General features: G+C 37.2%; 2 protein-coding genes across 4 annotated transcripts; one reads left to right on the forward strand and one right to left on the reverse strand.

Moving 5' to 3' along the window:
* The first annotated feature begins 2,729 nt into the window (after positions 1-2,729).
* Positions 2,730-5,710, forward strand: ANKRD37 (ankyrin repeat domain 37). 2 transcript variants are annotated; one of them, XM_019736162.3, is made up of 5 exons: positions 2,740-3,084; positions 3,283-3,435; positions 4,302-4,393; positions 4,939-5,142; positions 5,374-5,710. In XM_019736162.3, coding segments are annotated over exons 1-5 (477 nt in total). In that variant the 5' UTR covers positions 2,740-3,057; the 3' UTR covers positions 5,375-5,710. The 2 variants fall into 2 exon arrangements, with proteins under 2 accessions (XP_019591720.1, XP_019591721.1); XM_019736161.3 differs by lacking the exon at positions 5,374-5,710 and having other exon boundaries at positions 2,730-3,084; positions 4,939-5,146.
* On the reverse strand, positions 5,679-23,873 carry UFSP2 (UFM1 specific peptidase 2). Of its 2 annotated transcripts, none has more exons than XM_019736149.3 (12): positions 23,773-23,873; positions 20,580-20,658; positions 17,718-17,901; positions 17,572-17,638; positions 15,255-15,412; positions 14,659-14,851; positions 13,199-13,345; positions 10,277-10,441; positions 9,946-10,070; positions 8,493-8,569; positions 7,482-7,606; positions 5,679-5,839 (listed from the first exon to the last, which is right to left on the reverse strand). In XM_019736149.3, exons 1-12 carry the CDS (start codon positions 23,848-23,850, stop codon positions 5,753-5,755), a joined length of 1,485 nt encoding a protein of 494 aa, XP_019591708.3. In that variant the 5' UTR covers positions 23,851-23,873; the 3' UTR covers positions 5,679-5,752. The 2 variants fall into 2 exon arrangements, with proteins under 2 accessions (XP_019591708.3, XP_088649401.1); XM_088793275.1 differs by lacking the exon at positions 5,679-5,839 and adding an exon at positions 5,861-6,400.
* Positions 23,874-23,893: the final 20 nt, after the last annotated feature.

The following is a 23,893-nucleotide window of genomic DNA, read 5'->3' on the forward strand; positions in this document are numbered from 1 at the left end:
GCATAACACTCACAGTTTTGAAGAGTAATGGCCAGATATCCTGAAGAATGTCTCCCAGTCTAGGTTTATTTGAAGCTTTACTCGTGGTTAGACTTGGGTGATGGGCTTTAGGAAAGAATATCAAGAAGTGAAATGACCTCACCACATCATATCAGGGGTGCATGCTATCAACATGACTTATCACTGATGATGTAACAATTGTCTGGCCAAGGTAGTGTTCACCATAAAATTACTTTTTTCCCCCTTCCCATACTCTACTCTTTGGGAGCAAGTCATTATGGGTACCCCACACTCAAGAGGGCAGAGTGGGGGGAGGATTAGTCTCCACTTCCTGGAGCAGGGAGTATCTACATGAAATGTTTGGAATTCTTTTGTAAGGAACATTTGTCTTTTCCCGCATATTTCTTTATTTTTTCAATCATCTATATCAGTGTGGACTCATGGATATCTATTTTGTTGAATTATAATCCAACAGTACATTGTGTTCAATAAGGGTTGGCCATCTGAGCTCTTTCAGGTTGACTCCTGTGTCCCTTTGACATGCATCCACCCTTTTGTTTTTTGAGCACTTCCTTACTTTCTGGCAGCACCAGATGCTCCAGGCTCCTCTTGTATTTTCCCTACCCCGTCCCTAGAATCAGCAGTTTCTCTAAGGAGCTCTGGTTTCTCTTACTATTAGAAGACAGTATTAGAAACCAAGATTGAGAGCTTGGTGTGTTCATTGTTACTGGGGTGTCACTGCTTCTAGGTCCCCTCACAGTAGGCAGAAGTAGGACATGTCATACTAACCCATGTATACACACATACTTATAATTATTTCTGTATCTATATTAACCTGTGTATAAGTTCATACTTAATATCTTCAACGAATCCAGTACCATATGGCTCATTCTAGCTTTCTCTACTTGCTTATCTGTAACCTCCCCTTTCCAAAAATAGCAACCCCATCTAAAGGTTTAATTTTAAGAACTAATTTTTCACGCTTTTCCTTACTTCATTCAATTTTATAAATTATCTGTAATTTCTACAATATATCATTGAAAGACAGACATGCCTAGGAGGGGAATTGAAAAATAATGACACCCTCCAAGTTTTCCTACTTCTTACCAAAACAGTGAAGAAGTAGACATTTGAATATATATTATCATTGAGCCTGTGCAAACCTGAAGCTTAATTACATGCTTTAAAAAATAGTGCTTACATAATTGATAAATGTGAGAAAATTGGCAATACGGACATGTGACAACAATACCTTTGCAGTGCTATTCTTTAAATATAAAAAGGTATTGTGAATAGCTTAAATATAAAAAATACAGAACAAAAGCACGATTCTATATATGTATTTGAACATGAATATGTATCCACATTTATGTTCAAGCTTGCATATGAATAAAAATGTTTGAAACGATCTCTTGGATCAGTGCATCAGTATAGTAATACAAGTTTATTATTGCAAAATTATTGTATGGCTCATTACAAAATAAACAATATGCTAAAATTTATATGATAATATGCTAAAATTATAACTGAAAGGCCACTTACTTGTAGAGGACAATGAACTTATCCTCTAGAAGCATAATAATAAATATATCTATTTTTCAGTCCTGTTCTCAAAAGTAGATAGAAGGGAGTCACTGAAGACTTTTTCAGGGAAAAGAAATATATGGCTGGAGCTTTAGTTTTTAGCTAGATTAAACTGGAAAACAAAAGTGCTTAAGAAAAGATAGTCAAGAGATTGTATATGTGGTCTAGCTACAGTTTGAAGTCAGAAAGTCTGTTTCTAAAGTTTTACCAAAAAGAATGACTTGAGCTGAACAGTATAAGGAGCTCCAGGAGAGCCACTTCCCCCATCCCTGAATTTCTGCCTTCTACTCCCCGCCCCCCAACGCCAGCAGCTCAGGGGACAGTCAACCCTGCCCATGGGGAGGAGGAGCCCAACGTCATAAACGCCCAGGGCCTGGGCTCCTTCATTTACCCGGGAACTCTCCCCGCACTGCTTTCCTCCTTTATGTCACGCCGTCCCAAGCTCAGTGAGCTCAAGTTTAATAGTGTGGACTTTGGACATTTCCCCGGGGCACAAGTCCACTACGGTGCTTTAACCTATTTGCAGGAGCGGGTACTTTACAATGGTTGCTTTATTTTACAGGATTTCCCAACGTGGGGATGGTATCTTAAACCCGAAAACCCAATGGGTCAGGTTTGATAAATCATTTAATTTGGGGGGTGAGGTAAGGCGGTCCCTGTAGTAAAACCCGTCCTCTTAGCTCACACTGCCCCCCGTCCTGCGCCCCCAGCTCTTGTTTCCTTCCCACCTGCCCTGGGTGTGGGTGACAGAGGCAAGCCTTGGGGCGATTTGGAACTTGAGGCAGAAGGAACTCGCGCGTTCCTTCCTCCGGAGCTGGGGGCCGGGGGACACGACGGCAGCACCACGCGTAGCGGCTTCCAAAGCGGGCGCCGCGCATCTCCTTATTGCTGCCTCGTTTCCCGGTTACGTGCGTGCTGGCGGAAACCAAAACCTCCCCCCACGACGCCCACTTCTCCACAGGGATTCAAGAGCTGGGCACGCCAGTGTGAGACGTGCCAAACTCAGCGCGCCTTATGGATGCCGCGGCATCCCAACAATTCGGGAGCCTGCCCTTCATGGCGCACGCGTATAGAGGCTCCACGGCGGGGTGGTGGTGGGGGCTGCAGGGGAGGCCTAGGGCCCCGCCCCCAGGTGGGCGGGCCTGGCACCTCCGAGATGGCCAATCAGCTAGTGGGACCACACAGCTTTCTCCTCGCTCCTCCTGAGCAGCGGCACCAAGTTTCGGGTTGCACGTGCCAGTGTTTGTGTACGTGCTGCAGCCACAGGGGTGGGAAAGGGCCCCGCAGCCGAAGGATAGGCTGCTGGGACGCTGCCAGCGCTGGGGCACGGCGGTGAGGGGCCGGCCGGCTGGCCTCAGCGATCTTTATATTCTTCCATACGTGGGCGGCTTGTGCACTCTTACCTGCGTCTGCAGCGAGTGCCACACTGCTCTGCTCGCCCCAGGACTCCTGTCCTCTGCTGTTAGGCGGGAAATGCTGTTGCTTGATTGCAACTCAGAGGTGAGACTCGGGCCCCTTTTGTCCCACAGGCTTAAAAGCTTCCAGATGTCTGTCTTATCCGAAGCGTTAGTGAGGGTGAAATGGACTGACCACTGGGCGCTGCCGGTCAAGCCTCTTCCGAGTTGGAAGGTCGAAAACCAGGAGGGTGTGGGACTGGACAAAGGCAAGAGGGCTGCTGGAACTGTTCTCTTCCCGCAGGTGGACAGTTTGAAGCATCTGCTGGAGACCGGGGACTCAGTCAACGCACCCCCGAACCCCTTCGAGCAGTCGCCTGTCCACTTGGCCGCAGGTGGCGGCTGTGCTTGCTTGCTTCTCTGGCAGCTGCAAACGGGCGCTGACCTCAACCAACAGGTAACTAGGTAACTGATTGTTACTGTGTGCAACCCTCCCCTCCACCCCAAATCCACACACACGTTTTTTTAGATGCCCAAATATTCAGTTGTTAGCATTGTTATAAACATATCTATACCAGCGATGTCCAAGAGAAATATACGCGTATAATGAAAGACACATGTGTAATTTAAAATATTGTAGTAGCCACATAAGTAAAATGAAACATGAAATTAATTTTATAATTTAATTTATAACTCAGTTTATGTATTGAATGTTATCATTTCAATATGTAATTGATATAAAACATTACTGATATTTTACATTTTCTTTTCATGCGTTTTCTCAATCCAGTGTGTATTTTACATTTACAGCTCATTTCAATTCAGACTAGCCACATTTCAAGTGCTCATTAGCCATATGTATGGTTACTGGCTATTACATTGGACAGCATACATAGGTCTACAGTTTATTTCTAAAGGAACAATTACTGCATTATCAAATTAAAAGTCTCAGTATAGCAATTGAAACATGCTCACAACCATTATAGTTTCCTGCAGAACTTTCTTATGGTGGTCTACATCGTCCATTGAATATCAAGTATGGTGAATTTTAAATTGTAATATTTTTTACTTAGAACTCTTATTTTGCTTTTACTCACTGAAATTTTAATGTATGTAGCTGCACACATTGTTATTAATGAAAACTTTGTAATTAATAGCATACCAAGTGACTTTATTAAAAAAAAAACCGAACTAAAAAATTCAGTCTAGTACAATGCAGTTCTAACCCACTCAAATAGCTTCCTCAAATAATAATTAGACTTCACTCACCGACTTCCACAAGTATTTTGGGGAGAAACTAAGATGTGTTGTCTTATCTTTAAGGATGTTTTTGGAGAAGCTCCACTACACAAGGCAGCAAAAGTTGGGAGCCTGGAATGCCTTAGCCTGCTTGTAGCCAGTGATGCCCAAATTGAGTAAGTATAAACTTAGTGGCTTTAAATTGGATTAAACTAGTCAGACTTCTGAGATGAATTACATGTGCTCTTAAAAATGATGCTTGCTGATTGATAATTTAGTGTTATCATTTAAATGTTGACTCAGGCTGTTAATATCTGATACTATTCAATTTGTGTAATTAAAAAAAACAAACGGATCCTGAGCAATCAGAGTTGCAATTCAGCTCATCTATTCTGGCATTGTCACATCTTAGTTTTGGTTTAGGAAAATCCGTTCTATAGAAGTTCTCATTGATTTTCTTTGGGAATTTATTCATTGTTTTGAACACAGAATACTCTTTCAATTACTTAAAACTGGAATGCCCACTCTGTGCTGGACTCTGCTAGCCACAGAAGATACAACAGTGAGCAAAAATGGAATTTCTGTTTCCTTTACCTCTTCTGTTCTGCAACCAACATTTGTATGAGCCCAAAGCTCCTTTGTTAAGAAGATATATGTAAAAAAAAAAAAAGTCTAAACAATTGTTAATTTTTATTTAACTCGATTTTTGTCTTAAATTCAGTTTATGTAATAAGAATGGGCAAACAGCTGAAGATCTTGCTTGGTCATGTGGATTTCCAGAATGTGCCAAATTTCTTACGTCAATTAAATGTATGCAGGCAAAAAAAACAAGTGAAAGATCCGATACAGATCATTGTGTTCCAGTGCTCAGACAGAAACGAAGTTTTGGAAGTGCAGAGAATATAAATGGAAAAAGGAAGTGTTGGTAAGTAACTCATAGTTTCTTCTTTCTTCTTCCCTCAAGGATTTCTTATTTAGCACAGAATTTATTGTTTCATTTGAATATTGGCAGTCTTATTTCTAGTATATCTTTTCGTTCTCATGAACACATTTTAATACTGATTCTAGAGACCAAAAATTGTGCTACACGGAAGAAGGTTGGGGAGATAACCATTTAAAAAAAGTTTTTAATATTAATATGTTTTTTTAACAACAGATGTCATGTCATGTTGGTTATGAAGAGGTTTGAAGAGGCCTTCACTTTGTGCAAATCTACTGCTTAGCTTACAAGCTATGGCTTTTGGCTCAACAGGTGTTTCTACACTCCTGAGAAGGAGGAAAACTTGTAAGTGAAGATAACATTTAAGAATACCTGTATTTACATGCTATAATATTTTGGTTGTGCATGCTTTGTCTTTTACGGTATTAAAGGAATGTCTAAAGAATAAATTCTTTTCTGTGTGTAGTATTTACGACCTTTGAAAAAAAATCATAGGTTAAACCATCAAACTACACCCAGGATTTAATTTGAAATTAAACTTTTAATTAACAAATTTATAGTGAACTTTACTACTGTCTTTGAAGTCCAAGGTATTTTAAATAATATTTGGTCGCTGAGGAAGACATAGGTTATAGTAAGCATCCTTGTTCCAGAAGTCTGGGCCCTTCCATCCACACCAGCCCTACATTGGGAGAAGGGAAAGGAAAACATTTTACAAAGTTATAGGACTTTGTAACATTGTAACATTTTACAATCCTGCTCTGTCAGCAGGATCTTGGAATAAGATTCTAAATACCTATCGGTGTATAATTCAAAGATTCGGATCCCTATAAAGCATAGAAAAGTAACTTACTTGGGTCCATTTCACATAGAATTAAAATTTTTTTAAAATTTTTTTTAATTCTATGGTATTGAATCATAGAAATCATAAAAAAGAAAAGCTTCCTTATGGTAACTATTACTTCAAATTCCACATTTTATTGATTCTAAGATATATAGTTTTACAAGTCTGTCAGTTGATGGTATGTGATAGTTTAATTGGCAGTCTGTTTTTCTTAGTAGTTCTTAAAAGATTATAATATGTTCCATGCAGAGGCATCTTAGCTATGAGGAAATATGGTGTTGAGAAATCTGAGCTTGCCCCTTGAATTGCATTCCATGCCTTTCATTTTCCTCAGGCTGTAATCATTCCACTTTCCATTCTTCATGTCAGTATCAGTTCTTTCCCCAGCAGAGAAAATGACTTCAAACAAAAATCTCATTGTGAATATAAACGTTTATCAAATTTCTTCTAGGGCCATTGATTTATTTTCTTAAGACCCACCTGACAACTGCTCTGTTGTATCATTCTGAAATGAAATGCTTTGTTTACAAAATACTTGTGAGGAGGCTAGCTAGGACTCTTAAAATACCACGGAGTGAGTGACAAGTAGTGGTCTTATTCCTTACCCTGACTGGCTGGGAAGCTGCACGGTATTTTAGCTGAGACCTAACACTGAAGTTCATAGTTCCTATACGAGATAGTGTGTTAGCTCTGTTTTTTAGTGTGGAGGCAGGAGGGTTGAGTAGAGATGATTTTTAATTTTTTCATGTTTCTTTTACTGATTGCAAAAACAAGATATACATTGTAAAAAGTCAAATGAGATTAAAGTAAAAAATTAAAAAAAGAAAAAATCTTCTACCAGTCCTCCTGCTCCCAGCTGCTAAGTTTGGTTTATTATCTTTGAGACCTGTTTCTATACATAAATAAGCTTATTTTCAGTATCTACTATTTTTAGCAAAACTTTAATAAGTTAATTTAATATCCTAAAATCTGTTTTCTTAATGATAAGAAGGGAAAAAAAAGCTTATACTATCTCTGTTTAATCTTTTTGTGATCCTTTTACACATGTAGGCCTTCTCCAGGTAAACAGACTCAATTTTTTTTTTTTTTAATAGATGTGGGTAGAGAGTGCCCAAACCAGAAACTGATGGGAGCAGATAGGGGAACCATGCTTCTTTCCTTTGAGGTGACTGGCCTGGGAATGTCAAACAGGAAAAGTTCTACAAGAAAGTAAAGAGGCAGAGGCAGAATGTTCCCTCAGAATATAGACTGTGTATTTGTGTCCCTCCAAAATTCATAGGTTAAAACCTAATCCCCAAAGTGATGATAATTGGAGGTGGGGCCTTTGGGAGATGCCGCCTCCTCACAGCTCTAGATATGTCCATATAGTGAGGATCATTGCCCTCGGTTTATAATCTGTCTTTTGGTAACAGCCAGTTTATTATCCTCTGGTTCCGGGCTCTGTGCCTTGTATCTAAATTTGTGTTGAATAGATACTTACCTTTTCCAAAATAACTTGGAGATCTTCAGCCCCTGTATAATGTGGATCTAAAATCAGAAATTTGATCTGCCCCGTAATCTCATTCCATGCAACTCCTAGTATTGTGTGGGCCAAAACTCCTCCCCCTACAGAAGAGGAAATATGAAATAGGACTATGTTAATAACTTTCTATTCAATTTCAATTTAAAAAGATTATTATACCTATGAATTGATCTAACAGCATTAAAATTGACTAGCCTACATTGTAAAAGACCACAGTGTCGAAAACACTCTGAAAATATAAAATTACATCTTTAAGACAGAAAAGATGCAATCATATCTATAATCACATAAGGTTTATATTCCTTTGCCATATCTATAAAATTACCTAAGCTGCATTTAGGAAGGTCCACAGAGGGTCTAAACTCCTCCCCACAGAGTAACCATCACTGCTGTGGTACCACTCTTAACAGATGGGCTGCCTCTGCTCTGAGTACCTCCAATGATACAGCTATGCACTCATTCAGTTCTTTCTGATACGCTGCTGAAATCTGCCTCCCTCCATTTCCTACACTCCGCTCTTAACTTGCCTTCTGTCATCACAGGACATGTCTTGTTCCTCATAGAATTATGATTCTTTAGGTCAGCTAATTCAATCCTTTTATTTTATAAATAAAACCCAGAGAGGTTAAGTAATTTGCAATAAGGTAACACAGCGAGCAAACTTAGTGACAGAGCCCAGTGGAGTGACTTCACCTCTTTTCCATACTGCTTTCCACTTTTTATATATCTGAACACAGTTATTTCTCTTCTTGGCCTTTTCTTCTGGTTATTATAATGTTTTTTGTAACTTTCCTCCTGCCTTGCAAATTTTAAAATAAATATCCAGAGGACATTCTGTATGGTATAAAAGCTAATTTTAAAATGTTTAAAAATGACTGACTTTACGTGCCATTAACTATTTACGTTACTGGTAAGTTTTACATACTCTCCACTCTACCAAAGGAGCCCAAGATGTGCAAAACACCGTACCGATCATTACTGGCGTTCCTTCACTCTGGAAATGATGAGCCAGTTCCCGTCCTTGAGAGGCCATTTCAGAACCTTGGCTAGAAAGAAGCCATTTTTTATCAGAAGAATTATTTCTAACACTAAGGTTAGATAACGAGTTTAGGAATCAATGTTTTCTACCTTTTTTTTTCTTTGCTGGTTACTGAAAAATACTAATATAAATTTAAATTAAGTGGTAAATTAACTGACTGAGAGAGCAACTTAAAGCAACATAACCTTTCTAAACAATTAATGCCAGTAAATGTGTTAGGGAAGAAGCAAGAAGGCCTCGATTCTTCACTTCTGGGACTGCTTAAAGGGCTTGGGTTTTTAATATAAGATTGAAAACGGTCACTTTGATGCCCAGGGGTCTTTTATAGGTGGATTTAATTTCAAAAGAAAGAGTTTTAAGCCCTGGGTTCTTCTTGCTGTCAGACTCTGAGTCTGCATTTCCTCATTTTAAAATTGGGATAAATGTAATAATACCTGCCGGGTCTACATGACAAGAGATTCTAGGACTGAAATAGACAATGTCTGTAAAACCAATGTGAAAATTACAAAATGTTTTCAAGTACAACATAATAATTTTAGGGAATATTTCAACGTCCTATATAGTATGTACTATATAGAGAAGAAAAAGAAAGACGTACAGGTGAAGGGAGATTTTTTTTTTAGAATGGAGGTGCCAGGTGGTGCTAAACCTTACCTCTTGCTTAGTAAGGAATATATTAATGTGCCCAAACTTTCAGTTTTTAATCTCCATATGCTTCGCTACTTATTCTATATTTGTTAGCACTGATTTCCACAGCCAACCCAGACTGCAATTGTGAAACCAGATGTATTGAAGTACTTGGACAAATAAGGATAATGTTACTATATTTATCAAGGTTGTCATAGTAGAAAGTGTATTTAAAACATAAGCTCATAAAAGGAGGAAGCTAGTTGTGGCCATAGAAATCAATCTAATTTAGATTTGCTCATATTTTACTGTTAAGAGTTATGGCTAAGCTATATTGGAAAAAATGAAATGAATATATTATTAGTTTATTAACATCTTAAGAAGAAAAAGCAGGAGGTAAACAAAAAGGCCAGTCATAGATCAACATTTGATTTTTTTCCTTTCAAGACTTTTTAAAGACTTGAGCATAAAAAAACTTGATTTTCTATAACTCCATTCAAAGTTGACATATTCCCAAGTTTTTCTCTTCTCAGCTATAATTAGGACCGATCATGTAAGTATATATTACAGAGTCTACTCATAAACTCAAATGTCTTCTAAAAATTAACCCCAAAAATTTAGGGTTAAGAAAAATGAGATTTATAAGGCAATAAGGAGAGGAGTGAAAACAAATGCAGGAAAAAGGTAATTTTTTGATTATTTTAATAAAATGGCAAACTTTGAAATGATGTCTCTAATTTCCTCAAGTGTCCTTACCTGACAAACAGTATTTTTGAAGTGATTCCAATCAGTTGGTTCAGTACCAGTTGTACCTCGATGGAGCCAATCCACTGCCGGGACCCGACAAATGTTGCTGGTTTGTCGCCAGCATCCACCAGAGCCTTTATGTATTTAAAAATACCAAAAAAAACACCCCATACTTAAGACAGCTGTTAACAATTACACTTAAGGCATTTTCTCTGATTACCAGCATATTTTTTTCCTTTAAAACAAAGAGGTCAGTACCATGAGGTAATAATTAGTAGTGGTGTATTAAGGGCTAATGAAATGTACAATTGATTATAATTTGAAATGGCGTGTTCTGTACCTGCTGAATTTCTCTGTGTGTTGGAATGGATCGCTCTGTGTATCCTTGGTGTTTGAACCAAGAGCAGATGGTCTGCAGAGATCGGTAAGCACAGCCCCAGCCATTGTCGTCTATTCGATCCTGCATGTAATGATGATAACCATATATGCCCTGGACCACATAAATCTATATAAAAAGAAGGAATATAGTAAAACATTAACTTAAGATAGATGCACGTATATTCTATATACACCTGAGTCAAGTTTACTGCACTCAGAGCTAGACTGTTAACTTTAGTTGCTTATACAAATGCCTTCAGAGAACAGCAGTGGAACATTATACCCTCCTGGCTTTTAACTAAATGTCCAAAGTCCTTACCAAAGGATATAAGGTCTGTCAAGTCCTGCCTGCTGGCCTCCCCTCCCACTTCATCTCCTACCACTTTCCTCCCCTGTGGCTTGCTCTGCTTTAGGTCCAGATATGCTAGGGACGCTCTGGTATCAGAGTCTCACAGTTCTTTGCCTGGAATCCTCTTTTCCCATATAATTTTAGAGCTTGCACCCTTACTTCACTCAAGTCTCTGTTCAAATGTCAGAGGCCTTTCCTGATTATTTGACCTAAAAATGGCATGCACACTCCCTCACCACCCACACCCTGCCCTGGTTGTTCTGTACTGTTCAATTTTTTTATTTTTCAAAACACCACTACTTGGCACATAAATTATTATTTAAATGTCTCCCTACCCACGCTGATAATGTAAATTCAATAGGGTGTGCACTGTATCTTATTTATTTCTGGGCTCAACCTTCTACAGTGGCCCTGGCAAATAATAGTCAATAAATGTTTGCTGAATAAATGATGAATGAATGAAGGAAGGAATAAAGGAATGAACAAACAAATGAAGGATCCATATAATGGGCTATATGAAGAATGTTTGCAATTTTGTAAACCTTCCAGTGATAGCCTATGTAGGCTATTTAAAGATCCTTAAATAATGGCCAATGTCATATAAATTCTTTCTTGTAGTATAATGCTAGTAATACACATGTCTTTTTTGATAAACTGGTATATTATTTTTTTTTAAATTAGGTTAAGAAGAGTCATGGACAAATATAGAATCCTCACTGAACAATTAGAGAATATATGTTCTCAAGCACACATAGAAAATGTATAACTAGACAATTATGAAAAATGGTCCCCAAAAGATACTACAGCCTAATCCCTGGAACCTGTGGATGCTATCTTAAATGGAAAGATAGAAAAGGGTCTTAAGATGGGGAGATTTTCCTGGACTAGCCAGATGGGCCCAAAATGCAACCGTAAGTTGTACCCTTATAAAAGAAAGGCAAAGGGAAATTTGACACAGAGAAGGAGAAGAGAAGGAAACATGACCATGGAGACAGATACTGAGGGGGTGCAGCCATACATCAAGGAAGGCTGGCAGCTACCAGAATCTTGAAGAGGAAAGGAATGGATTCTCCCCAAGAGCCTTTGAGGGAGGATGGCCTGCTGACACGTTGATTTCAGCCGAGTGATATGATACTTCTTGTATCTAATACAGGTAATGACCCATTTCGTTGTGGAAAATCAATCAGCATTTACTCAGTACCTTCTCAGTGTCTAGGTACTTTGTAAGGAACCATTAAGAATAAAAACTGAATATATGATACATTATCTACCCTGGAGGAGTTTTAAATATAGTCTGAGAAAACAGTGTCACAATCTACTAGGAAACCAAGAGTTACATTGTTTGAGACTCTTAAGTTTTGTATTTCTTATTCTATGGTTCTATGACTGTGACAGAGCAAGATTTTTAACTAGAAATAGGTCTCTCAAGATTTCCTCCTGTATAAGCAAAGTAAGTGAAATTATTTAGTATCACTGAAATGTTGACTAAAGGCTCATTTGAATACATGTAATGGTGAGTGCCCAGCCAAGGTCTTTCTATGGGAAGCTGGTCTGCCCAGAGCTCCTACAGATGGAACTGATGGCCAGGACTAGCAGGGGACCCCTAATTCCCCTTGGGTACACACTGTATCATATATTCATTTCTAATTCTTAAAATGTCCTTACAAAGTGCCTGGAGACTCAGCACGTCCTGAATAAATGCCATGACAAAATGGCCAATCAAGTGTTCTCACTTGGGAATTTGAATTGAGAGGTGCGGAGTGACTCAGGCAGAAAGGAGCAGGGCATGAAGCTGACCTGATGCAACAATGAGCAAGCAGCTATGAGGAACAGCAAGGAAAAGTTCTACAAAAGCTGAAACAATGAGGAAACAGAAGCTGTGAAACTCAGAAAAGAGAGTAAAGGGAAGGAACAGACTAGTTAGGACCAAAAACATACACAGAGAAAGCAGCAGAAATGCCATCAAGGAGTGAACAGAGGCCTGAGACTGAGGCAGGGGCTTTGTGCTAAGAGGCCCAGCTGCACAAATATTCCTGTTCTTGGATGCCCATGAGATCTTTACTTACTGGCCCACACGTATACTTAAAGGAAGCTTCCCCCACGCTCTGTATGTGAGCAACCTTCAGTGAAGATCTGCCCCTTGCAACCAGGTACGTGCTGCACAGAAGCTGCACCGAAAACACGTCGTAGTGCCTTATTAGACTTCTGTTCCAGTGTAGTTTGAGTAGACTATGCCCTTAATTGGCATGACTTCTCAGGTTCAGAATGAAATGAAAATGGGACAAGGCTTTAAAGTAACTAGGGAATGAAATTTCAGTAAGGGAAATGTGGTACATAGCTATCTATTCCTAACCTTTTTAGACCACTGTGAATGACTGCTATCTTAAACAATGATTATTAAAAGAAATGGATGGTAAATTATGTTTTAGGGATGACATATATCATGAATCAATTCTTACAAATCCCACTGGGTACAGACAAGAAACTAATGACATTCATGATCAATTGACTCCGATAAATAATGATTAAACTCACCATACCAGTCTCTATGTTAGGTGGATTGAGATAAGCATGTGGATTTCTAATGTAACCGTCTTTGTATGGTTCATCTGAAAAGTGATAAGCATTAGACCTTTTGAAATAAGGTCTGTCATGAGGCAGATTGAAAAGATCATGTAACTCCTAAATGAAATCGGAATCAGTAGGAAAGAACAGAAAAAAAGTTAAATGATTTAGATTCCTAGTCAGTAAATAAACTAAAGATATAAAACAGAAAATTAACTACATATTGGTTATAAGAGTTATCAAACACTCAGGTTTTAAATCACTAAGGTCAAAGAGGGTGAGAATAAACTAAAACCAAACAAAATATATTTTTGTTTATCTATATTATATGGGTAGAAACTGGAAGGGAACGTAGAAAAATGAAAACAATTTGTTAAGAGTGAGAGAACTGAGATATTTTTAAATTATTATAACACAGTTGGTTAAAATACACCCAGGATAAAGATTGGTTTTGAAACAGACTTGTAAATGAGTAAATTATAACTAACAATGATATTACATCAAAATATTTTGAAAAATCATTCAAAATAAATACAAGGGGTAGTGATTAAATTAGAATAGAAACTGATGGTATGAAACCAACCAATATGACTTCAAAATAAAAACACGCATATTTAAAATGCAAAAATATTCTCAAATGTATAATACATAACAGTTACTTCGAAAAATTTGACATTTTCTTTTTCGGATCTCCTATGTACTCAGCAGTTTGAATGGGACCATCAGCTCATGTCACTGTTGCCTCTGCAAATCGATTCATCTAGCACTTAACAGAGAGGTGCAGAGGGTTCCAGTATTATACCTCGTCTCAGGGACAGAGATTAGAAAGCTGCTCCCATGTATACTTTGATGGGTGCCAGAAAAGGACACACATCAAAAATAAGTACTCTAAAACCAGTCATTTTGCCAGTAAATCTCATTTTCTTGAAGGCTGAGCATGTTTTCTTAAAATGCCTCTAATAAAACCCAATAACCTTGGGAGGTGGGAGATGGAGTATTATTATAAATTCTAATTAGAATTAGCATTAATCCTAATTTCCCTTCCCTAACTTGAATCTTGTCTCTTTCACAAACCTGACAGTAATGGAAGGGAAAAGGAATTTATTAACATTCATCCATCAGCTGCTCTAGGTATGTAAGCATCTTTTCATTTCTTTATTTCATAATGGAAAAATAAAAAAATTTCATAGAACATATAAACCACATTGTCTGAGCACATAAAATTAAAATGTTACATATGGGTTTAGTGTAATATTTTTTCATTCATATGTAAAAACGAAGTTCTATGAAAACAGAAATTAAATAACATATAAAACCAATATTCTGTTTAAAGTTAAATCATAAAATAATTTCCAGTTACTAGAAATTTATAATTAAATATAAAATGAATGACAGTCACTTTTTTCTAAGAATAAATGAATTGGGCTTACCTTTCTATAGGCCTGCAGCTGACTGTCGGGAATTCCTGATGGATATGAAATTGTTACAAGATTTTTCTCCCCTGGTATTAAAAAGTGCAGTGGTTCGGGGACCACAATAGATGTTCCTTTCATATATTTCAAAATGCACTTTTCCATATCAGTTAGTTGATTATGAATTGCATCAACTAGATATTTACGAACACTGTGGAAGATATACAAGTGCATTAACAAAAGTTACAGTAGCTATGATAAAAGAAAGTATGGAGTTAATATATCCCTAATATAGTAAAAACAAAAAAATCCAAAAAACTTGATTGGCCCAAGTTTATTAAAGAAAGTCCAAATTATGAAAAGTTAAATAAACTCAATGTTTCCTCTGTGTAGATAAAGCAAAAACGCTATTGGTTTTGCAGCTTACCCTATTTCCTCGAAATAAACATTTAATTACTAGATGAGTTTTAGTTTAATAATAAACAAGGAGTAAATTATAGTAAAAATAACAACTACTACCATGGATATGCCAGTATGATACTTAAAAGTGGACTCTGGTTACTCTGGGGAAGGGTCCTCATTTAAATGTGACAGTACTACTATAACATACTTACTTTCCCCATGTTTCTTCTGGAGCAACAGATACAACTGCATCAACCGGCAAAGTCATGCTAATGTAGTGGTGTCCTCCGCTTTCTCTTTCAATGATGGGAGTTACAGCTGCCAGAGAGGTTGACATTTCCAGCATAAGATCTATATTTACTACTTGATGCTATGAAGATAAACAGTAATGGTCAACTTATAGCATAGTGAACACTAAATATAAAGGGTTAGTAAAAGGGCTTTTTAAGGACCAAAACTATATTACAGTAAATTGTTTAAAAGCTCAAATCTTAACAACAATTCTTCTCTGCTTCAAAATAATATGAAGAGAGGTGGAGAGTGAATGGAGAATGACGATGAAATCAGATTGATCTCATGTACTGATAAAAGTTAAAGCTGGTATAGGTTCACCAGGGTTCATTACATTATTCTCTCTACTTTTGTATAGACTTACAATTAAAAACAAAAGTCAAATGAACAACATACGATAACCACACGTTAAAGGAACATTTAAACTATATACCCTTGCTCTAAAGACATAAAGAACTATAAACAAATATTGAACTCTATTAGCAGGGTTGATTTTGACAGTAGTATGGAACAATTCTGAAAATACTTTTTGTATATTGAACAAATTTAGCAAAATACTGAGGATACTGGAAGTCAGGTTTCTCACAGAGAAAAGGTTAGGGACTGTGTGAGGTTGAAATAGAACTGGAGGTATAAATGTGATTTACATAGATAAATGTGAGTGTATGTGTTATGTATGTGTGTGTATATATATGATTAGTATGGATGTATAGATGTGTATACTCCTGGAGAAACAGGTGGCTCCTGAGTTGGAACAGGAAAAGTATATGATGTGCCTGGAATAGCTTGTGGAAGAAGGCCTGAAGTACTCAAAACTACAGTTTCAAAAAAAACACTGGAGCTAGACTGAGGGAGTCTCTACTGGCCAAATCTTGGAAAATATGAGCATCAAGATAACTAATACTCATAGTAACAGATTATAACGCTATGAATAAAATAAGAATCCATGCTTCTGTGCAGATAAGCAATAGATAAATAGAGAAAAGGAAAAGCTCTCCTCATGGTATAATGTCATCTAATAAATACAGAAGGAAACGATAGACTTAGAAAAATCACTACTTTGCAACCATCGGATCAATGTTGGATGCTGGCAAAAATTATCAATTGATGCTAGAAGTGGTAGGTAAAAATTTGATGAGGGATAGGATATACATAGTCTCGAAGTATTTTTCCATGAGATACTAATTATAAGGTGAAAAAAACAGAGTACCCTCACAGTGGGAAAAGTGGTGGATACCACATTAAGTGATCGAAGTCAACATTACCAATACTAGGAACTGATGGCATATGCCTCTTTAATACAATGTCTGTAGTAGTCCCACCAACAATGCACAACCTGAATCTAATCACACAGAAGGATAAAACAAACCGGACTGAGGAACATTCTACAAAATAACTGACCTGTACTCTTCAAAATATCAAGCTCCAATGACTGGTAATTCTCAAATCATTATCTACAACCCACAGAATTTTTGTACACTCCATATTTGTAAATCTAACAGCTTATCATGTGGACACCTCACTGGTGTCTCAAACATAACATGACCTAGACTGACCTCAGGTCTCTCCCATCTTCCATCTCTACCCAAGTAAGAAACTGGTCATCCCATAATCAATTAAATTGTTTCCAAGTATAATCCATTTTATTCCGTACATGTCTCTTGTATCCTTTGCCTCCTCCCTTATCACCGTAGCTCCTGGTTTAGTCCAGCTTCTCCTGAAGTGGTCCTTGCCCATCTCTCCAACCTCATGTCCACCCTATTTTCTCCTACCAGCCTGGAAAAACACTACAGTCAAATTTTGTACAACTTCCTGCCTTGAAGAAGAAGCTCCATTTTTTAGCTCCAATATCTGACAAAATCTGTGGCACATGGCATGGAGGAACTCAAAAATTAAGAAACCAAGAACAGTGTGAAGAAAAGTAAATCTTTTATTTACTGTCTCATGCAAGCATCATGTGTCACTGTCAAGTTTCAGAATGATTCTTTTTTTTTTATTTTTAAATAATTTGTGGGAGCAAACAAAGCATCCCCGAAAACCTTAAGACATGTATTACAATGGGACAAAGTTTAGATACGTAAAACAGAAATATAATCTCAAGCAAATCATTTATCTTTCTCGACCTCACTAATCTGATCTGTAAAAAAACGAGAGTTGGATTAAATAATCTCTAAAATCTCAACTTCAAAATCAAGGATTTACAAGTTTTACCATTCAGAAGACAGATGATTTGCTTACCAGGTCTGATAATTTTTTGTCTTTCTTCCTCATGAATTTTCGTTTTGTACCTTCTTCCTGTTCAAATCTAAATTTTTAATACAGAGATGTTTATAACATGAAATGATGTTTCGAAAACATTTCTAGCAATCTTCAAACATACTCACTGGATAAAGCGCATTATGTTCTTACAAGCAGAACTATCAGTCAGTTCTCCTGGAATGGTGTTTTTGTCACTGTTAGGCCATATATACACTGAACTGTGGCGAATTCTGAACACCAGTGCATTTGAAGAAAGCTTTGTTGACAGGTCACTCAACACATGGTTTAGTGCTTTCTTGATAAATATTTCTAAATTAAAAAAATAAATAGAAGCTAATAAGAAAAATTTTAAACTCTTCAACATGAGTGCTTCCAAACACAAAAGAGTAGAGCATAGTAAAACTGACTCCCAAATATCTATTCTCCAGATTTAATAATTATAAAAAAATTGTTTTGCCTTTCTTTTTAAAAATTGAGATAAAATTCACAGACCATAAAATTCATTCTTTTAATGTGTACAGTTCAGTTACTTTGATTATATTCACAAGGTTTTTCCATCATCACTATCTAATTCCAGAACATTTTCACCACCCCCAAAGAAACCCTGTACCTACCAGCGGCCATTCCCCATTCTCCTACACTTACCCATGGCAATCACTAATCTACCTTTTATCTCTATAGATTTGCCTGTTCTGGACACTTCACATAGATGGAATCATACATTCTGTGGCCTTTTTTGTCTGGCTTCTTTAACTCAGCATAATATTTTCAAAATTCATCCATATTATGAATTCATCCATAGCATGCATGAATCAGCACTTCATTTCTTTTTATGGCTGAGTAATATTCCATTGTACAGATAAAACACATTTTTGTTTATCCATTCATAAGTTGATACACATTTGGGTTGTTTCTGTTTTGGCTATCATGAATAATGCTGCTGTAAACATATATGCACAAGTTATTGTGTGGATATATGTTTTCAATTCTCTTAGGTGATGACCTAGGAATACAATTGCTGGGTCACATGGTTTTCATATATTTAACTTTTTGAGGAACTGCCAAATCACTTTTCAAAGGTGCGGCACTATTTTACATTCCCGCCAGCAATGTATAAGGATTCCAATTACTTTCAAAATACATATTAATTATAGCAATTAAGTTGTAGAATGCAATTCAAATTTCTTTGTAGCTCTTGTTCTCCTTGACTATATCCCACTAAGATTCTACAATTAAAGTACTGTGTTCTAAACTCACAGTAGTTGTTTTCCCCTTTGCGATATCATCAAACTTATATTTGTCTGACTTCATTTTCAGGGATTGCCTTTTAATTTAATAGAATATTTGAATATGTAAGACATTTTTATGGTCCCCAAATCAAAACTATATAGGAAGATATATTTGAAGAAGACAACTATGTTTAAATACTTGTCTCAGGTTTATACTCCTAAATCCTAAACCTATTTAACCCTGGTTAAAATATTTACTTAATTATCACACTAATATCTTGAAAAATAAATATCTTGGGGTTGTGGTAGAAAAGATTACCTATAACAAATGAGCTTTTAAAACCTCTTGATGTGTTTCAGAAAGCTGAATTTAAATATTTTTAGCTGCAAACATAATTCCTAGATTACCTTCTGTTTATCCCTGAAGGACCAAGATTTAAAGTGATCTAAAAAAAATTTGTGATATCTCTAAAGTTAAGCACCTCCTTCCTCTATATTTTCTCATTAATGATTCCCTTCATTGAATGTTTGAAAGAGTTTGATACAGGATGAGGAATACAATCAAGTAAGAAGACTGGTAAAAAGTATCTGCAGTCCTCATTTACATTTGAAATTACATCATTGTATCTATTGATTAACGGATTAATTATACTTTTCAATAAGTTCATAACAAAGTACATCTTCAATTTATATCAAGTTGTGAACTGTAAGGCTTTATCCATATCCAAGTAATATATTAGGGAACAACTACCCTTATACTGATAGTATAGGCCTGAGATTGGGTTTGATTTAGTCCTTGTAAAATGGTTTTCATCTTGATGGCTCATTAGAATCATTTAGAAACTTACTGATGCCTGCCTGGGTGACTTGCTTGAATTAGTGTGGGAGTGGGAATTGGAATGTGGACCAAGACTGAGAACAATTTTTCAGTATGAAGGGATGAGTCAGAAAGACCGATCTGCATTCTTTTCTGTTTCTACAGGGCCAGTAAACAATAGCCAGTTGGTGATTTCCTTCAAGGGATTTTGGCACTTTTCATTCCTTGTCTTTCTGAACTTCCTGTCTTCTGACACCATGATCATACTTTTTATGAGTGAGTTCATTTTTTCTTAAGGTGTTAGTTACCATCTTTCAGAGATACTACGTTCTCTATCTCCAATCCTGACCACTCTCCCTTAACCAAACGCCTGCTGGGAATTTGTACTTGATATACTGTGGCATCTCAAATGAAACACATCTCAAACACAACTCCTCATCTTCCTCACTGATACTCTTTACCTCCGTTTGTGGCAGTAGCCCAAGTCAGAAACAGGAAGACATGCTAGAATTTGCTTTATACAAACCCTGCTCGTTTTTCTCCCCTAGAGTTCTCCTACTATTCAAAGACAACAAAACATTAAAGAGAGTGGGTTCTGGAGACTCAAGGTTATGTACAGTTTCAAATCTGCAATGTACAAATCTGGGTGCATCATTTACATTGTGCTCGTTATGGATATTTATATATATTGTGACAATTCTCCGCAAGAGCCGTAAAGTTTTTAAGGAAGAAGACATCCTTTTCTAGTTTGCACAGAGACGCACCATCGACTAGGAGTGGTGTTGGAACACAATGTCTAAGTTTAAATACAATTTATATCACTAACTATATGATCTTAGACAGTTTATCTCTCAGTCAGTTTCATTTGCAAAATGGTGAGACTCTCAGTATAGTTCATTATCAATTTTATAACGAAAAAGGAGAGCTTTTAGCAGACCTACCATTAGCAGTAGCTAGCTGAAAAGCTAGATCCAGGCCTCCTCTTATTCTGAAGAGTATATCCGTAGTCTCTGAAATCACCTAAGACATATAAAACAAAAATTCCATTGTAATACAAAACAAACTCAACCTCATATGAATTAGAATCTAATTGAATTTAGATTAAGGCATTAATTAAGCTTCACTCTCCAAGCTATTTCATAAGTTGATTCCTTTTTCAGAGAAAAACAAAACACCCTAAGTTCTAAATCAGGGGTTCTCAACTTTTGTTCCATATTGATATCACCTTAGAGCTTAAAATACTGATTCCTGAGCTGCACCCCCAGAAATTCTGATTCATTGGTCTGGGGTGGGCCTAAGCACAGGGGTATTTAAAAGCTTCCATTCTCCCTTCCCCATGCCAATGATTATAATGTGAAAAGGCTGAGGACCACTGCTTTAAGATAATATTTCTAAATTATAGTCTTAACAATGAGTTTAACAATGACATGAAGATATCAATAATAAAGAACCAGTGTAAGAATTTGACAAGAACATTGAATCTAATATGATAACACCTGGTGGTCAAGATAATGAGTAATGAGAGGAAATTAATATATCACTGATGGTGAAAGTATAAACTGGTAGAATGCTTCATAGGGCAAAGTGGCAATAAGAATTAAAAGCCTCCATTTAAAAATTCAGTCTAAGGAAATCTGAAAAATACAGAGATTCAGGTATAAGAACGTTCACCTAAACGTCAACAACAGGAAATTGGTTAAATAATTATGAATATTATACAGCCATGACAAATCATGCTGTTGAAGAATATTTAATGGCATAGGAAAATGCAACTTATAAAGGGGAAAAAGCACTTGCAAAATGGAATCGATCAGCAGTTAATGTGAGTCCATAGTCTGAGTTTAAGGTAGATGATGACATATGAAAAATGATATGTTAAATTATTCTGAGAATAATTTAAATTATTCTGAGAGATTTCTTCTGGGAAGAGATTTCAAAGATTTCATTAAATTCTCAAAACATATCCCAAACAGGCTGAAGAACCACACTACAGTTAAGAACCCTCTTTTGAAATAAATAAGTTTTAACATTTACTGAGCTCTTAACATGTAAAAGGTACTGTGCTAAATGACTGGACATATATGAACCCTGATCCTTAGAACATTACGAAGTAAGTGCCATTACCATTTTTCACATTTACAAATCCCTTGTCACATTATTTTAAGGGTTACTGCTTTTATTTTCCATAAATTGTAAATTATAAAGGTTGAAAGGCCATCCCCTTTACCCCAATTCTACTTCTGGGAATTTATACTAAGGAAATGATCAAGAAAGTTCAGGGCAAATTTAGCTTCAATGTTGTGCATGGATCATACTGTTGTTCGTCATAATAAAAAAAATTGGAAACCACTCATAAATAGCTATCAATAAGAAGTCCATTAAATAAAGAAATCAGTTAAATACTATGCATCCATTTGGATAAAAAAATATTTAATGATACTGAAAGACAAGAAGGTAAAAGTTAAGATAGGCAAGAGCCATCCATGTTGTCACAAATGGTCCTATTTCATCTTTTCTTACCGCCGAATAGTATTCCATTGTGTATATATACCACAACTTCTTTATCCATTCATCTATCGAAGGACCATTTGTGACAACATGGATGGATCTTGAGATTATAATGCTAAGCAAAATAAGTCAGACAGAAAAAGCAGAGAACCATATGACTTCACTGATATGTGGTATATAAACCAAAAACAACAAAAGAACAAGACAAACAAATGAGAAACAAAAACTCATAGACACAGACAATAGTTTAGTGGTTACCAGAGGGTAAGGGGTGGAGGAGGGTGATAGATGAAGGTAAAAGAGATCAAATACATGGTGATGGAAAGAGAACTGACTCTGGGTGGTGAACACTCAATGTGAATTATAGATGATGTAATACAGAACTGTACACCTGAAATCTATGTAACTTTACTAACAATTGTCATGCCAATAAACTTCAAGTGAAAAAAAAAAGATAGGCAAGAGCAAAGTTTAACTGTTACTGTATTAATTTACACAATTTAATCACTCAAGTCTGTCTTCTCCTCTGTAAAATTGTAAAAATGTACAACTTCACGGGGTGGTTGTGAAGATTCCATAAGAGATCATATGTGAAAGCACTATAATCTCCCTAGACTTCTGAATTGAGATCCTCTCTGAAGAAATAAGCTGAAATCTGAAGGGTGAGTAGGTATGAGTCTGAATAACTCCAAGGAAAGATGGGGGTGGAGATGGAAGAAGCCATTCCAGGCAGGGACACAGATTGGTAAAGGCCTGCTTAAAACACCTCTTAAGAGACCATGGCAGATGGTTAGATCTGATGGTGGCAAGGACAAGGATGGTAAAACAGAGGAGAGTGACAATTGACAGCCATTTAGAAGTAGAATCAATAGGACTTGATTATTGATCCGATGTTTAGGAGTTGAGAAGAGGGAGATATTGAGCATGATTTTGGTTTTTGGATGCGCAACAGGGTAAACGGTGGCACAATTAACTGAGGTAGGGATTACTGGAGGAAGAGCAGGTGTGTGGGATGAGGGGAAATGGAAATGATGGGTCAGTTTTGAACTTGCTGAGTTTGAAATATATATGAGCTATTCAAGTGCAGGTACAATCAGATACGTCGGTCTGGAGCTCAGAATAAAGGTCTATGCTGGAGATACACATTTGGGAGACAGCATTGGATGTAAATAAAAGTATCCCTGAAAAACACCACCACATGTAAAATAGGGATCGGAGGACCTGGCTGAGCAATTAGACAGGAGGGAAACCGGAAGTGTGACATTACAGGAACTAAGGAAATAGGGTATTTGAAAAAAGTTATTCATATCTTTCCCAGGTGCAATCCTTCAAAACCTTCAAAAACGCCTAATAACCCCTCGTTCTCAAAATGCATTCACAAGGAGGAAGTGCAGAAAGTGCATGTCCAGATGCAGCCGGGCTGGGAGGTTCAAGGTTGCGCGGGGCAGTGTCCCTCCGGCCCTAGAGGGGAGGCGGTGGAGAAGGCGGCCCAGACCACGGAGTTCGTAGCTGCCATCGTGAGCCCAGGCAAGATCAGCTCCTTTCAAAGGCTGTGGAGCTGTAGTCGTGGCGGCTACCGAAGTCCGAGGGGAAACGCTAGGGTCTGTGGTGAGCAGAGGTACTCACCATGTCTGCTACGTGGCGATGACAGGAGCGCTGACGTCCGCCCAAGGGCTCCGGAGGCTCGTCTGGCTGTGACGACATCGAGGGGCGGGGCCTGGGAGGGCTGACTACAACTCCCAGCATG

The sequence above is a fragment of the Rhinolophus sinicus genome, chromosome 16 (genome assembly GCF_057876585.1).
Source record: "Rhinolophus sinicus isolate RSI-liver-muscle chromosome 16, RSI-T2T, whole genome shotgun sequence".
NCBI lineage: Eukaryota > Metazoa > Chordata > Mammalia > Chiroptera > Rhinolophidae > Rhinolophus > Rhinolophus sinicus.

Excerpts from the sequence above, each read along its gene's own strand:
- ANKRD37 (XM_019736161.3), top strand. The coding sequence starts at position 3,058 with ATGCTGTTGCTTGATTGCAACTCAGAG. Across the intron at positions 3,436-4,301 it reads GCGCTGACCTCAACCAACAG|GATGTTTTTGGAGAAGCTCC; the intron begins GTAACTAGGTAA and ends CTTATCTTTAAG. Across the intron at positions 4,394-4,938 it reads GCCAGTGATGCCCAAATTGA|TTTATGTAATAAGAATGGGC; the intron begins GTAAGTATAAAC and ends TCTTAAATTCAG.
- UFSP2 (XM_019736149.3), bottom strand. The coding sequence starts at position 23,850 with ATGTCGTCACAGCCAGACGAGCCTCCGGAGCCCTTGGGCGGACGTCAG. Across the intron at positions 17,902-20,579 it reads TCAGCTAGCTACTGCTAATG|AAATATTTATCAAGAAAGCA; the intron begins GTAGGTCTGCTA and ends TTTTTAATTTAG. Across the intron at positions 8,570-9,945 it reads TCAAAAATACTGTTTGTCAG|CCAAGGTTCTGAAATGGCCT; the intron begins GTAAGGACACTT and ends GCTTCTTTCTAG.